The 15645-nt window shown below is 35.3% G+C and overlaps 2 protein-coding genes and 1 long non-coding RNA gene across 3 annotated transcripts; all 3 read left to right on the forward strand.

Moving 5' to 3' along the window:
- The first annotated feature begins 10386 nt into the window (after positions 1 to 10386).
- LOC145909539 (atlastin-1-like) lies at positions 10387 to 11362 on the forward strand. Its single transcript, XM_082996924.1, has 3 exons — positions 10387 to 10715; positions 10862 to 11064; positions 11216 to 11362. The coding sequence occupies exons 1-3, from the start codon at positions 10673 to 10675 to the stop codon at positions 11360 to 11362; spliced, it is 393 nt and encodes a 130-aa protein (XP_082853050.1). The 5' UTR covers positions 10387 to 10672.
- A 629-nt stretch (positions 11363 to 11991) lies between these two features.
- On the forward strand, positions 11992 to 14225 carry LOC145907863 (uncharacterized). Its single transcript, XM_082994951.1, has 10 exons — positions 11992 to 12105; positions 12332 to 12507; positions 12562 to 12630; positions 12691 to 12891; positions 13122 to 13190; positions 13253 to 13471; positions 13637 to 13699; positions 13764 to 13982; positions 14047 to 14125; positions 14192 to 14225. Exons 2-10 carry the CDS (start codon positions 12343 to 12345, stop codon positions 14203 to 14205), a joined length of 1098 nt encoding a protein of 365 aa, XP_082851077.1. The 5' UTR covers positions 11992 to 12105; positions 12332 to 12342; the 3' UTR covers positions 14206 to 14225.
- A 64-nt stretch (positions 14226 to 14289) lies between these two features.
- Positions 14290 to 15142, forward strand: LOC145909136 (uncharacterized). Its single transcript, XR_014403108.1, has 3 exons — positions 14290 to 14344; positions 14412 to 14483; positions 14598 to 15142. It is a non-coding gene; the product is annotated as an uncharacterized LOC145909136 (long non-coding RNA).
- The last annotated feature ends 503 nt before the right edge of the window (positions 15143 to 15645 follow it).

Consider the following 15645-nt stretch of genomic DNA (forward strand, 5'->3'; position numbering starts at 1 on the left):
TTGTCCGCCTGTGATTTGAACATTTTTATATCAAGCGTCTCGAAACTTTGCACACAAATATTACATGCCAGTACAAAACAAGCAATGAAAACCAAATTGGCGTATATCCTTCAGAATTTTATTCGTAAACGGAAACGTATGTTTGAAACTACGGTGGCTAAGGTTCGGCGAAATGAACTAAATCTGACAGTTGTCCGCCTATGATTTCCACGTTTTTGTATCAAGCGACTTGAAATTTTGCACACTAATATAAGATGTCAGTACAAAGTAAGCAATGAAAACCAAATTGGCGTATGTCCTATAAAATTTAATTGTTTGCCGAAAACGCATGGTTGAAACCATGGTGGCTAAGGATCGGCGAAATGAACTAAATTTGACAGTTGTCCTCCTGTGATTTCCACGTTTTTATATCAAGCGACTTGAAATTTTCCACACAATTATAAGATGCCAGTACAAAACAAGCAATGAAAACCAAATTGGCGTATCTCCTATAGAATTTGATTGTTTGCCGAAAAGGTATGTTTGAAACCATGGTGGCTAAGGATCGGCGAAATGAACTAAATTTGACAGTTGGCCGCCTGTGATTTCCACGTTTTTGTGTCAAGCGACTTGAAATTTTGCACACAAACATAAGATGCCAGTACAAAACAAGCAATCAAAACCAAATTGGCGTATCTCCTATAGAATTTGATTGTTTGCCGAAAAGGCATGTTTGAAACCATGGTGGCTAAGGTTCGGCGAAAGGAACTAAATTTGACAGTTGTCCGCCTGTGATTTGAACATTTTTATATCAAGCGTCTCGAAACTTTGCACACAAATATTACATGCCAGTACAAAACAAGCAATGAAAATCAAATTGGCGTATATCCTTCAGAATTTTATTCGTAAACGAAAACGTATGTTTGAAACTACAGTGGCTAAGGTTCGGCGAAATGAACTAAATCTGACAGTTGTCCGCCTATGATTTCCACGTTTTTGTATCAAGCGACTTGAAATTTAGCACACAAATATAAGATGTCAGTACAAAGTAAGCAATGAAAACCAAATTGGCGTATGTCCTATAAAATTTAATTGTTTGCCGAAAACGCATGGTTGAAACCATGGTGGCTAAGGATCGGCGAAATGAACTAAATTTGACAGTTGTCCGGCTGTGATTTCCACGTTTTTATATCAAGCGACTTGAAATTTTGCACACAATTATAAGATGCCAGTACAAAACAAGCAATGAAAACCAAATTGGCGTATCTCCTATAGAATTTGATTGTTTGCCGAAAAGGTATGTTTGAAACCATGGTGGCTAAGGATCGGCGAAATGAACTAAATTTGACAGTTGTCCGCCTGTGATTTCCACGTTTTTGTATCAAGCGACTTGAAATTTTGCACACAAACATAAGATGCCAGTACAAAACAAGCAATCAAAACCAAATTGGCGTATCTCCTATAGAATTTGATTGTTTGCCGAAAAGGCATGTTTGAAACCATGGTGGCTAAGGTTCGGCGAAATGAACTAAATTTGACAGTTGTCCGCCTGTGATTTGAAAATTTTTATATCAAGCGTCTCGAAACTTTGCACACAAATATAAGATTCCAGTACAAAACGAGCAGTGAAAACCAAATTGGCGTATGTCCTTCAGAATTTTATTCGTAAACGAAAACGTATGTTTGAAACTGTGGTCGCTAAGGTTCGGCGAAGTGAACTGAATTTGACAGTTGTCCGCCTGTGATTTGAACACTTTTATATCAAGCGACTTGAAATTTTGCACACAAATATAACATGCCAGTACAAAACAAGCAATGAAAACCAAATTGGCGTATGTCCTACAGAATTTAATTGTTTCCCGAAAACGCATGTTTGAAACCATGGTGGCTAAGGATCGGCGAAATGAACTAAATTTGACAGTTGTCCGCCTGTGATTTCCACGTTTTCATATCAAGCGACTTGAAATTTTGCACACAAATATAACATGCCAGTACAAAACAAGCAATGTAAACCAAATTGGCGTATCTCCTATAGAATTTGATTGTTTGCCGAAAAGGCATGTTTGAAACCATGGTGGCTAAGGTTCGGCGAAATGAACTAAATTTGACAGTTGTCCGCCTGTGATTTCAACATTTTTATATCAAGCGAATCGAAATTTTGCACACAAATATACGATGTCAGTACAAAACGAGCAATGAAAACCAAATTGGCGCATGTCCTTTAGAATTTGATTGTTTGCCGAAAACGCATGTTTAAAACCATGGTGGCTAAGGATCGGCGAAATGAACTAAATTGACAGTTGTCCGCCTGTAATTTCCACGTTCTTATATCAAGCGACTTGAAATTTTGCACACAAATATAATATGCCAGTACAAAACGAGCAATGAAAACCAAATTGGCGTATGTCACTTAGAATTTGACTGTTTGGCGAAAACGCATGTTTAAAACCATAGTGGTTAAAGATCGGCGAAATGAAGTAAATTTGACAGTTGTCCGCCTGTGATTTCAACATTTTTATATCAAGCGACTCGAAATTTTGCACACAAATATTAGATGCCAGTACAAAACGAGCAATGAAAACCAAATTGGCGTATGTCCTTTAGAATTTTATTCGTAAACGAAAACGCATGTAAGAAACTGTGGTGGCTAAGGTTCGGCGAAATGAACTAAATTTGACAGTTGTCCGCCTGTGATTTCAACATTTTTATATCAAGCGACTTGAAATTTTGCACACAAATATAAGATGACAGAACAAAACAAGCAATGAAAACCAAATTGGCGTATGTCCTTTAGAATTTTATTCGTAAACAAAAACGTATGGTTGAAACCATGGTGGCTAAGGATCGGCGAAATGAACTAAATTTGACAGTTGTCCGCCTGTGATTTCAACATTTTTATATCAAGCGTCTTGAAATTTTGCACACAAATATAAGATGTCAGAACAAAAGGAGCAATGAAGACCAAATTGGCGTACGTCCTACAGAATTTAATTGTTTGCCGAAAACGCATGTTTGAAACCATGGTGGCTAAGGATCGGCGAAATGAACTAAATTTGACAGTTGTCCGCCTGTGATTTCCACGTTTTTGTATCAAGCGACTAGAAATTTTGCACACAAATATAAGATTCCAGTACAAAACGAGCAATGAAAACCAAATTGGCGTATGTCACTTAGAATTTGTTTGTTTGGCGAAAACGCATGTTCAAAAACCATAGTGGCTAAGGTTCGGCGAAATGAACTAAATTTGACAGTTGTCCGCCTGTGATTTCAACATTTTTATATCAAGCGACTTGAAATTTTGCACACAAATATAAGATGTCAGAACAAAAGGAGCAATGAAGACCAAATTGGCGTACGTCCTACAGAATTTAATTGTTTGCCGAAAACGCATGGTTGAAACCATGGTGGCTAAGGATCGGCGAAATGAACTAAATTTGACAGTTGTCCGGCTGTGATTTCCACGTTTTTGTATCAAGCGACTTGAAATTTTGTACACAATTATAAGATGCCAGTACAAAACAAGCAATGAAAACCAAATTGGCGTATCTCCTATAGAATTTGATTGTTTGCCGAAAAGGTATGTTTGATACCATGGTGGCTAAGGTTCGGCGAAATGAACTAAATTTGACAGTTGTCCGCCTGTGATTTCCACGTTTTTGTGTCAAGCGACTTGAAATTTTGCACACAATTATAAGATGCCAGTACAAAACAAGCACTGAAAACCAAATTGGCGTATGTCATTTAGAATTTTATTGTTTGCCGAAAACGCATGTTTGAAACCATGGTGGCTAAGATTCGGCGAAATGAACTAAATTTGACAGTTGTCCGCCTGTGATTTGTTCCAGGTGTCGCTTTTTGTGAGCTAAATTTATTTAAAACCGTTCATTTTGGCAACCTAAAGTATGCTCTTGGCAAACATTTCGAGTAACAAAATTTTGTTCCAACAAACGCTTTTCGTAACAAAATTTTCTTACAGCTATCGCTTTTTGTGAGCTAAATTTATTTAAAACCGATCATTTTGGCAACTTAAAATATGCTCTTAGCCAACATTTCGAGTAACAAAATTTTGTACCAAATAACGCTTTTCGTAACAAAATTTTGTTCCAACTAACACTTTAAGTAATAAAATTTTGTTCCAACTAACGCTTTTCGTAACGAAATTTTGTTCCAGCTAACACTTTTTGTAACAAACTTTTGTTCCAACTAAAGCTTTTCGTAACGAAATTTTGTTCTAGCTAACACTTTTCGTAACAAAATTTTGTTCCAGCCAACCGTTTTCCATGTCAAATTTTTTTTGAAACCGATCATTTTGGCAACCTAAAGTATGCTCTTAGCGAACATTTCGAGTAACAAAATTTTGTACCAACTAACACTTTAAGTAACAAAATTTTGTTCCAAATAACGCTTTTCGAAACGAAATTTTGTTCCAGCTAAATTTGTCACTTTTTGTGAGCTAAATTTATTTAAAACCGATCATTTTGGCAACTTAAAGTATGCTCTTAGCCAACATTTCGAGTAACAATATTTTGTTCCAACTAACAGTTTTCCGTAACAAAACTTTGTTCCAACTAACGCTTTTCGTAACGAAACTTTGTTCCAACTAACGCTTTTCGTAACGAAATTTTGTTCCAACTAACACTTTTGTAACTAAATTTTGTTCCAATTAACACTTTTCGTAACGAAATTTTGTTCCAATTAACACTTTTCGTAACGAAATTTTGTTCCAACTAACGCATTTCGTAACGAAATTTTGTTCCAACTAACACTTTTGTAACGAAATTTTGTTCCAATTAACATTTTTCGTAACGAAATTTTGTTCCAGCTAACACTTGTAACAAAATTTTGTTCCAACTAACACTTTTGTAACGAAATTTTGTTCCAACTAACGCATTTCGTAACGAAATTTTGTTCCAGCTAACAGTTTTCCGTAACGAAATTTTCCTACAGCTGTCGCTTTTTCTGAGCTAAATTTATATAAAACCGATTATTTTGGCAACTTGAAGTATGCTCTTAGCCAACATTTCGAGTAACAAAATTTTGTTCCAACTAACAGTTTTCCGTAACAAAACTTTGTTCCAACTAACGCTTTTCGTAACGAAATTTTGTTCCAACTAACACTTTTCGTGACGAAATTTTGTTCCAACTAACACTTTTGTCACGAAATTTTGTTCCAATTAACACTTTTCGTAACGAAATTTTGTTCCAACTAACGCATTTCGTAACGAAATTTTGTTCCAACTAACACTTTTGTAACGAAATTTTGTTCCAATTAACACTTTTCGTAACGAAATTTTGTTCCAGCTAACAGTTTTCCGTTACAAAATTTTCCTAAAGCTGTCGCTTTTTATGAGCTAAATTTATTTAAAACCGATCATTTTGGCAACCTAAAGTATGCTCTTAACAATCATTTCGAGTAACAAAATTTTGTACCAAATAACGCTTTTCGTAACGAAATTTTGTTCCAGCTAACGTTTTTCGTTACGAAATTTTGTTCCAGCTAATACTTTTCGTAACGAAATTTTCTTTCAGCTGCTGGATTTTGTTAGCTAAATTTATTTGAAACCGATCATTTTGGCAACTTAAAGTATGCTCTTAGCCAACATTTCGAGTAACGAAATTTTGTTCCAACTAACGCATTTCGTAACGAAATTTTGTTCCAACTAACACTTTTGTAACGAAACTTTGTTCCAATTAACACTTTTCGTAACGAAATTTTGTTCCAACTAACACTTTTGTAACGAAATTTTGTTCCAATTAACACTTTCTGTAACGAAATTTTGTTCCAGCTAACAGTTTTCCGTTACAAAATTTTCCTACAGCTGTCGCTTTTTATGAGCTAAATTTATTTAAAACCGATCATTTTGGCAACCTAAAGTATGCTCTTAACAATCATTTCGAGTAACAAAATTTTGTACCAAATAACGCTTTTCGTAACGAAATTTTGTTCCAGCTAACGCTTTTCGTTACGAAATTTTGTTCCAGCTAATACTTTTCGTAACGAAATTTTCTTTCAGCTGCCGGATTTTGTTAGCTAAATTTATTTGAAACCGATCATTTTGGCAACTTAAAGTATGCTCTTAGCCAACATTTCGAGTAACGAAATTTTGTTCCAACTAACGCATTTCGTAACGAAATTTTGTTCCAACTAACACTTTTGTAACGAAACTTTGTTCCAATTAACACTTTTCGTAACGAAATTTTGTTCCAGCTAACACTTGTAACAAAATTTTGTTCCAGCTAACAGTTTTCCGTTACAAAATTTTCCTACAGCTGTCGCTTTTTGTGAGCTAAATTTATTTAAAACCCATCATTTTGGCAACCTAAAGTATGCTCTTAGCAAACATTTCGAGTAACAAAATTTTGCACCAAATAACGCTTTTCGTAACGAAATTTTGTTCCAGCTAACGCTTTTCGTTACGAAATTTTGTTCCAGCTAATACTTTTCGTAACGAAATTTTATTACTGCTGCCGGTTTTTGTTAGCTAAATTTATTTGAAACCGATCATTTTGGCAACTTAAAGTATGTTCTTAGCCAACATTTCGAGTAACAAAATTTTGTTCGAACTAACGCTTTTCGTAACGAAATCTTGTTCCAACTAACGCTTTTCGTAACGAAATTTTGTTCCAGCTAACACTTTTCGTCATGAAATTTTGTTCCCACTAACTCTGTTCGCAACGAAATTTTGTTCTAGCTAACACTTTTTGTAACGAAATTTTGTTCCAATTAACACTTTTCTTAACGAAATTTTGTTCCAGCTAACACTTTTTGCAACGAAATTTTGTTCCAGCTAACACTTTTTGTAACAAAATTTTGTTCCAGCTGTTCCGTAACAAAATTTTCTGACAGGTGTCCCTTTTTGTGAGTTAAATTTATTTAAAACCGATGATTTTGGCAACTTAAAGTATGCTCCTAGCTAACACCTTGTGTAACAAAATTTTGTTCCAGCTAACACTTTTCGCAACACAGTTTTCTGACAACTATCGCTTTTTGTGAGCTAATATTGAAAACCGATGATTGTTGCATCTTAAAGTAGCCTATTCTCCTAGCCAACATTTCGATTAACAAAATTTTGTTCCAGCTAACACTTTTCGTAACAAAATCTTCCTATAGCTATCGCTTTTTGTGAGCTAAATTTATTCAAAAAAACGATGATTTTGGCAACTTAAAGCATGCTCCTGGCCAACACTTCGTGTAACAAAATTATGTTCCAACTAACACTTTTCGTCACAAAATCTTGTTCCAGCTAACACTTTTGTGAGATAAATGTTATTATTTCAACGATTTTTTGTGGCATAAATTTTGTTCCAGCTAACACTTTTCGTAGCAAAATTTTGTTCCCAGTAACATTTTTGTGACGTAGTTTCTTCCAATTGACAGTTTTGTATCAAAATTGTATTACAGCTAACACTTTTGGTAACGGGATCTAATTGTTACGTTTTCAGCATCTATGTATGAATTTAACATTCATAATCTTGAAAATATGTTAAAAAAATCCTCTCTGTCGCCATCTAATGAAAAAAAAATATGGTAACAAAATTTTTTGTTACAGCCAATTTAACGATATTTTTCTGTTCAAAAATTTTGTTACGACATACCAGAAATTTTCGTAACTTGTAACAAAATTCGGAACAAAATTTTTTTCCGAAACGAAATTGTTCAATTTGGAACGAAATTTTGTTACTCGGAACGGTTTTGCTAACGGTATTTCAGAGTTAATGGAAAAATGCATTATGCCCCATTACTATTGCAACATACTCCAACATATTCCATTGGCGCTGCTTTTACCTCCAAAATGGGAAAGTACGTCGTTGCTATAACATATTATTGCAAATGTTATGTCACTTAAACTTATGAGATGGCAAATGGCCTCTCTCCTTTTGCAAATGTCTTAAATAGGCAAAACAATTAGTACAAATTGCGAGCAATACGAGTGTAACAGGTATTTTCCTTGTGACTCGTATGGACCTGCTAAATTTGTTGAATTCTGCAGTGGATTTCAAGGAGAATCAAAAATTCTCAATGCCTATTTCAGCAGGCCAGCTTTAAGGGGTTAAAGTTTAAAGTTTATTTTTACCGAAACATGCATCGTCGCACTCGTTTTGTACAAATCCAAAATGTCTCATAATTTTCACAGAATCAGGCGGGAGGCAAATAAACATTGCCAAATGTCTTTAAAACACTAAACAGTCTGATCACAGAAAATTGACAAAGTGATTTTTTGCGTTCTATTAAATCACTGGAGGTAATCATTGAAACCAGTTAGTTTAATCAGATGTATTTCTTGCAGGACAACAAACCCGATAAACCATAGTATCATAGTAGAGGTCAAGAACGCAAAGCAAACGAAGCTAAACACTTTGCAAAGTGATCCATTCACAGTTTGATACAATCATTAGCGACTCGAAGATACCACAATGTGGAAGTATTTTCACAGGGATATTTTCCTGGCAAGACAGCTACCAAGTCAGCAAACTTTCCTACTTTTCTCATGTAACCTTCATGGGCTGCAATTACCACAGTGTGCTACTAAAATGTGTTCGTGCAATGTACAACTATGTTTTATCTGTTATACTGTCTCTAAATTTGTACTGCAAAGGGGGCAACAAACTGTAGTAAATTACAGGCTGAACTATTAGCGCACTTTGTATGTATTCTGGCTAAAAAAACACTTCCTTGTTTGGTAAATTTTGAATCAATTCTTCGGTGCAGTTAGGGTTAAGTTTCTCTTAATCGTATCAGATGAAATGCGTCAGTCTTATGTTTGTTCATGTTTTTTGAGATTTGTGTAATCCAGCTCATACGAAATTACAGCCTCGTCAATTTGTTTGTTTCACTGCGATTGGATTGATGAGGTTATTTAGCGTTTGTTGTGCAATATGTTTGAACTCATTATGCATGTGTTGCTGTTTTGCGCAAGTAAACACTAACTGACGAATATAGGACAAATCATTCCCCTGTGTTAGATCATATAACATATGGTTCCGTTCAAAGCGAAGAATGCAGTAGCCTCATGTATGGAGTTAAATGTTTTCCGGTAAGTGCATTTTTTTGTCGTCTCTTCCACTCACGTGTATGTGTTTTTTTTATGACCACACCGGGATTTACCTGGGCACGAATCCCGATCAGGTTTTCTCCTCAATCGCCAGCCCCGTGTGTATGCTATTGGAAAATGTAGAAACTTAAGACAGCACAAAAGCGTCCACGTCTGTTGCCTGAACAGTGACAATAGAAAACAAACAAACAAAGGCGTTTAGTCACTTTGTGAACCTTATGATCAACATTAGGTTATATTACATTAGTGAGTCAATACAGGTTAATTTTTTATGTTTTTCGGAATTTTGTCCACACCGGAATCCGAACCCAGGTTATCCCGGCTACGAATCGCGATGGGTCGGGGTTCTTGAATAATCTTACCATTAATTCATCCCTGGAACAGGTGAACAGCGCCAACCCCCGGGTAATTGATTTTCAATCATTGAACCCATCATAGAGCATTTAAGATGTTCTGCAGAGGTAAACTCGAATCGAAGCCCAGGTATCGCCGAACAATTACAGCGTGTTCAAATTCGCTTCGCCCAATCGCTCCTTTCTTTTCATGCGTAAGAGGAGCGCTGGCGCATTCAATTGCTCCCGTGTTTAATCCATTCGATGAAGGTGTGTTGAATTTACTTCGTTTTTAAACAAATGCAAGCGGTTTTAAGTGTGCGGGTTTGTTTAAGTTTGTCTCCATTCATTTTTGGCCCTATAGCTTGCACAAATTGTTTCGCACTTAGTTTTATACCCAATTGTTGACGACGATTGTGCTGTAGTCGCCACAAATTGGATGTCTTGCTTGACTGCTCACATACAAGATCATTGTAGGACCTATTATGTGAAAACAGGGGCCCTTTCCACGACTCACCATTGGAAACATTGTTGACTCTATTGATTATTAATGCTTTCCAATCGGTGACATGGTGGTCGTATGATCGTGACCAAGGAAATCCAGGTGCAAGGTACGACGCGGAAGTTGGTCTTGAATGTGGCCTGTTTAATCGGCCAAAAGTTATGCAGTCAAGTGAATCCCTAATTTCGACAGAGCTGGTTTACGTGAAAGGGAGGTAGGTTCGGAGATGGAAAAATAAATAACTACTAGTTTTTCATTGCGGCATTTCAGTAGTGAGCTGACAGGGTTGCAAAATATGCCGCAAATTTGTTGTGATTATTGTATGATGTCGTTGTGTTACTTTTTGCCACCAACACTGGTTACAGCTGTAATTTTGATTGACATAAGAATCCATTAGCGGTACAATTCGCATTTTGTGTTTATTGTTACAACTTATATACAGTTTATAGCAGTGGTGGGATTTAAATATTGAAGAACTTTGCTGGAAGTCAAGCATAGATGATTTGCATGTTTATTATATATGACATTTTCAGGTTTCACAGGCATTGCACCCATGCTAAGTGGAAGAGCTTTTTTTAGACGGGTTTAAATCGACATCGAAAAAATCATGAGTTTATTATATTATCCTGGACACGTAGGGCCACGTGATCTGTCGACTAAAGTTGAAAATTTTACATAACGGCAAATCGCTTTCTGGCAAAAAAAACTCTAGTTTTGGACACCCAGGTTTATGTGATATGTCCAAAAAATTTTATTTAACTATTCATGTTATTAGTTACAGAAGCTTTATTTTGTGAAGTGATCTCATGTTCCGAAGCGTACTGCCAGCGCTTCCAAGTGCGCCTTGTGGTAAGTAACTGCATGCAAATGCAGTATTAAGCATTATCCACCCTACTTTACAAATATTCGGGCGCAGCATATGTTGATGTATAATGACTTCCTTCTTAATAACTACACGAAATGAAAATTTTTAAACTAGTCTGGTCGTATTTAAGCGGTTACAATAACAAAGAAGAAAGAAGTAAACAAGGAATACGTGCACGTGATTGACCAAAATAAAATCAAAAAAGTGTTTGGAAGAAACGACGTTCGTTACTCCCCTGTTGCAATCTACTCAATTGCAGGATGCTTAAGAAAGGGAAAGTCCTTTTTTATGAACTTGGTATCAAGATACTTGGACTTTCTTGTGAAAAACCAGGTTAGCTCATATGACAATATATTTTATCAAACAGGACATCACCGTCAAATGCATTTAAAGAAAGTTTGTGCATTATATAATTCCGAATATTTTTGATACGTTTTTTGTTTAATTTACCTCAGTTTCTTTTAAACTTGAATCTCTGATACAGAAAGACGAATGGAAAAACGACCCAAATGCCGAGTTAAACAAGTATTTTGAATGGCGTCCGGGAACTGAGTCTCACACTGAAGGAATATTGGTTTGGAGTGAACCATTTTGGCTAAAAAGTAACGAAAACCAAAAGGGTTGCATCTGAATAGAATTTATTTTAATAATCTGTCTTTCTGGCACAATTAAACCGACGTTTTACCAGCTATCCAGCTAGGCTTCCTCACGGTAATAAATATGTCGAATAGAATATGTTAGAAACGATTTTTAATCTGTAATATGTAGTTTCACCTTGTGGGCCCCTTAGGCTAAAGTCCCTTCTTTAGTGTTGTAATTACCAACAGCATAAACAACAACAGCATTACACAATCACGTAAAACAATATACTAGGGTATTATGTATGTTTTTGGATCTACAGATAGCTGTGTTTCTCATGGATACACAAGGAGTTTTTGATAGGAAAAATTCGGAGTTTTCCGATTCTTTTGTGTTCTGTTTAAGTACGTTTTTAAGCTCATGTCAGATTCACAATGTAATTAGCATGATAGATTCATCACATTTGAATAAACTGAAGGTCGGTTTTTACATATCTAGATAATATCATTAACTAACTTTTTAATCTAATATTTGTGTCACGACGTTTTCAGATTGTGGAAGTCTTGTGTTTGGTGCAAACCTTTTGGAAAGTTACCAAGTAAGATGGTTGCTTTTAAAGTAATATTGTGCGACGAATCTTGCCTTCAACGCACCAAAAACATTAATAATGTATTGGTGCAAATCGCAAATCGGACGTTGCTCTTTCTTGTGAGGGACTGGTCAACCCCTTTGCTTCCGCACCTGGAAATAAAATAGGATACAGAAACAAAACCAACACTAAAGCTAGTATAAAAGGTATGTTATATATATTCTTATGCATTTTTGTTCCAAATGTTTCACCAAATGCAAGCTGAAAAACGAAGCACCATATTTTATTTGCTGTATCCCAATATGTCTGTTACAACTTATCTATTTCTGTCTTTCTGTCACAATTATCTCTACATGGCAGTTCTCTACATCAATTACAGTTTTGTACGTTTGTTTTGGTTTGAAAAATGTTTTGATATATTTTTAAACACAGATATTGACTCAATGTTTTTGGATGCAACTGATAATATTCTAAAAAAAATGTTTGAGGAAATCGAAGTAAAGAAGCTTAATGATTTGACGCTCAAAGGAGAGGATATTATCAATATGGCAATAGCAATTTCGGAAACAGTTGAAAAAAACGTATTTGGTCCGAATGGAATCTTACAGGTCTTTTGTCTGCCGTTGTTGAAGATATTCATTTAAATTTACGACTATATTTAGGCATTATCAACCACAATTGTTGCAAATCTTATGAAGAGCAGTGAAGATGATTTCTACAAGGAAATGAAGGTCTGTCCTAGGCATGCGTTTACCCTTTCAATCGTAACTTTCAACAATGCTTCTTTTTAGGTTGCCTCAACTGAAAACAAATACATGTCCGATAAAGTTTTGAAGGATACTTATTCAAAAATTGTTAATAAAGTGATGAAATTGTCTGATACATGGTTAAAGCCTGAGTTACAACACTTTGTTTCACAAAGTCGACTTGATTTGGAAAAGAGTCTGGAAAAAAGAATATTTATTGCAGAAAATCTAAACAACATTTCAAGGGTATATTGGCTGTAAATATTTTAAAGTTGTTGTGTGTAGTATTGTGCTGCATTTATATTTTACAGTGCTTAGTATATTAGTCGGGACGTTATTTTATCTTTGTGATTGCAGGAAAAATAATTTTTTGTGTCAACTAAAAACTTTGGCACTAGGATGATTAGATAATATCTGGTTCATTCGACTTTTGTTCAAACAAAATAAATCAATTTTTGTTATCTTTTTATGCACAGGCAGGTGTGTGGGAGCTATACCGCTTGTTGATGGAAGACTGTTTCGATGCATGCCTTAATGAGTTTAAGGTTTGTGTGTGCAGACAGAACAGTACATAACAAATAGCTTAACTCAAAACGAATGACTTTAGAGAATATACGGAAGACACGTGAATCAATGTCGCTTCTTGTCTGCTGATAGAATAAAGAAAGAGTTTGGTGAAATGAAAAACAACGCAATTAAACTGTTCAAGGACACTGCAGGCGACAAAGTGGTTGACAAAACTTTTGAAGCAGAACTGCTGGTTGAACTGGAAAAGAAACTTGACCTATTATTAAGGGTATTTTTGGAGGATAATGAACTACAACAGGTAAAACCAAACAAAGTTTTTTACACACACACACACACACACACACACACACACACACACACACACACACACACACACACACACACACACTGGGCGAGAGAATGTGAGACAGCATTTACGAATATTTTATGCCACGTCAAATGCAAGAAACTGTGTATATTGTAGGTAAATACTGCTATCGCTGTTTTGAAGGAATCTGAAAATGTGCTTCAAAATTTTCAAGAAAAGGTAAGAAAATTTTGTACATGAAAAGCTAAAGGCCTGCTGCATTTTTTTCTTTTCGCTTACATAGGTCAAAAATAAAGGCATACTTGAGAAAAACGTCCTGAGTATAAAAAAACAAACGATGGACGATTTTGTTGTTGATCATATGGGGAACCTGCCAGCAACGTGGCAGGATCTTTTCAAACGAAAACTTGATTCTTCGATGGACAACATCGTTAAACACTACTTTGACCAGTTTTCAACCTCCAGTGATCAAAATGACGTTGAATATAAACTGAAAGAAGACGTGTGGCATTACATTACTGTGTTCATTTTTGCAAAAATATAAATACTTACATGCATTTTTCTAGACAAAGAATCGTGTTGAATTGGAAAAGGCAATACAAAGCATTCATTCTTTGTGCAAGAAAAATATTGCTGGCAACATCGGTAGGAAAATAAAATAAATCATTTCTGTTCATTTGCCAAACAGATTATTGCAGTATAATTTTTAAGATGTTTCGAGTTGAATCCTTGTTTTCCATTTCCGAGAAAAGTTTAAATAAATGGAGAAGTTCGGCAAATACCGAGGAAATACTTTCTCTTTGTCCAAAGGAAACAGTTAAAAAGTGGATAGAAACACAGAAAAAATACAATAAAATGTACTTGGTGAGAATTGGCATACTGGGTAAATTATTTGTAATTTAATAATTAGATGCTTGTCTATTTATGCCAGAATTATCAACGAAAAAGATCATCAGTTCTATTACAACTCCTTTTGAAAAAATGAAATAAAGAAATGCAATGGGTGGGAAATATGTTCGTATTTACTTTTCGACTCCTTTCTATTTCCACAAAATTATATTTTGTTGTCCAAACTTGCGTAAAATAAACATTAATCAAAATTCCTATTCTTTATTAGATGCTTTCTGGAACAAAAATGAGCGGTACCCAGATGGGAATATTTTATGACAAAGTGGAAAACATAGGCAAGGCTTTCACAGCAAACTTGCCAGCAGATATTAGGGAGGAAAAACTTGCAGCTTTAAAATTGGAATATAGAATCTCATTTAGTAAAATGGAAAAACGTGAATTTGTTTCACAAAACAATGTATGTCCAAACCCTTCAAGACGCCCACGTTTTCTTCAGGAATGTTCAATTATGGTTTAAATCTTGGGTTGTCGAAGCGGATGTGCAGAAAATGGGCTTCGCCACAAAACCGGAAGAATGGTTGCTCACGCGAGTAATGGGTTCATGTAAACCTAGATTTACCAATTTAAAAGCTATTGCCTGAAGGTTTAACTGTACATCTTGACATACAATATTTTTGACATTGGTAGTTTGACTAATGATTTGCTAATTGGCATTGAATTGTGTTGCAGCGTTTTGTATAAAAAGGTGTACATAATTTTGCCGTTTATGATTTGCGACCATTTTGCTTTTAATTCGCTTTACAATTTTTGCGTTGTAGCTGTCATAACATGTGCGTGTATAAAGTAAGCAATAAATACAGACCCTTAGCCACAAGTGCTTCAATAAAATTAATATAGCTGGCGCTAATTTTAACATTTCACTCGCCGAGCAAGATATGCTTTTAGGCCTTAAAAACTGAGCTCACTAGAGGCGCTCAAACGGTTTCGCCAGCAAATCGGTCAGAAGGAAGTTGTGGCGACTGTGCCAAGATGTCGTAGGTAAAAATATATATTATGTGATCGGCAAGATGCAGTTCATAGGGAAAGATGCTCTTAACTTGGTTAAGATTTGGGTGTTTTTTTTTGTTCGTTATTGATGAAATTGGTTTTGTGTTGCTTTCTATGGGATGTGTGAAATGCATTTCGTACTGTATTATCAACACAAACAGATTTATAAAGGTCTCTCGCTGCTTTTTTTGACTTTTTCATTTGTTTAACTGTGTCAGGAAAATAATAATTATCATTTCTGCATTTTTTGTTGACAACATGGAGAATCA

The sequence above is a fragment of the Ascidia mentula genome, chromosome 7, assembly GCF_947561715.1.
Source record: "Ascidia mentula chromosome 7, kaAscMent1.1, whole genome shotgun sequence".
NCBI lineage: Eukaryota > Metazoa > Chordata > Ascidiacea > Phlebobranchia > Ascidiidae > Ascidia > Ascidia mentula.

Bases quoted from the DNA above. Each gene is read 5' to 3' on its own strand.
- LOC145909539 (XM_082996924.1), top strand. From the start codon at position 10,673: ATGTTCCGAAGCGTACTGCCAGCGCTTCCAAGTGCGCCTTGTG. The intron at 10,716-10,861 runs GTAAGTAACTGC...GTCGTATTTAAG, and splicing joins GCTTCCAAGTGCGCCTTGTG to CGGTTACAATAACAAAGAAG. The intron at 11,065-11,215 runs GTTAGCTCATAT...TCTCTGATACAG, and splicing joins ACTTTCTTGTGAAAAACCAG to AAAGACGAATGGAAAAACGA.
- LOC145907863 (XM_082994951.1), top strand. From the start codon at position 12,343: ATGTTTTTGGATGCAACTGATAATATTCTAAAAAAAATGTTTGAGGAA. The intron at 12,508-12,561 runs GTCTTTTGTCTG...GACTATATTTAG, and splicing joins GTCCGAATGGAATCTTACAG to GCATTATCAACCACAATTGT. The intron at 12,892-13,121 runs GTATATTGGCTG...TTTTATGCACAG, and splicing joins ATCTAAACAACATTTCAAGG to GCAGGTGTGTGGGAGCTATA.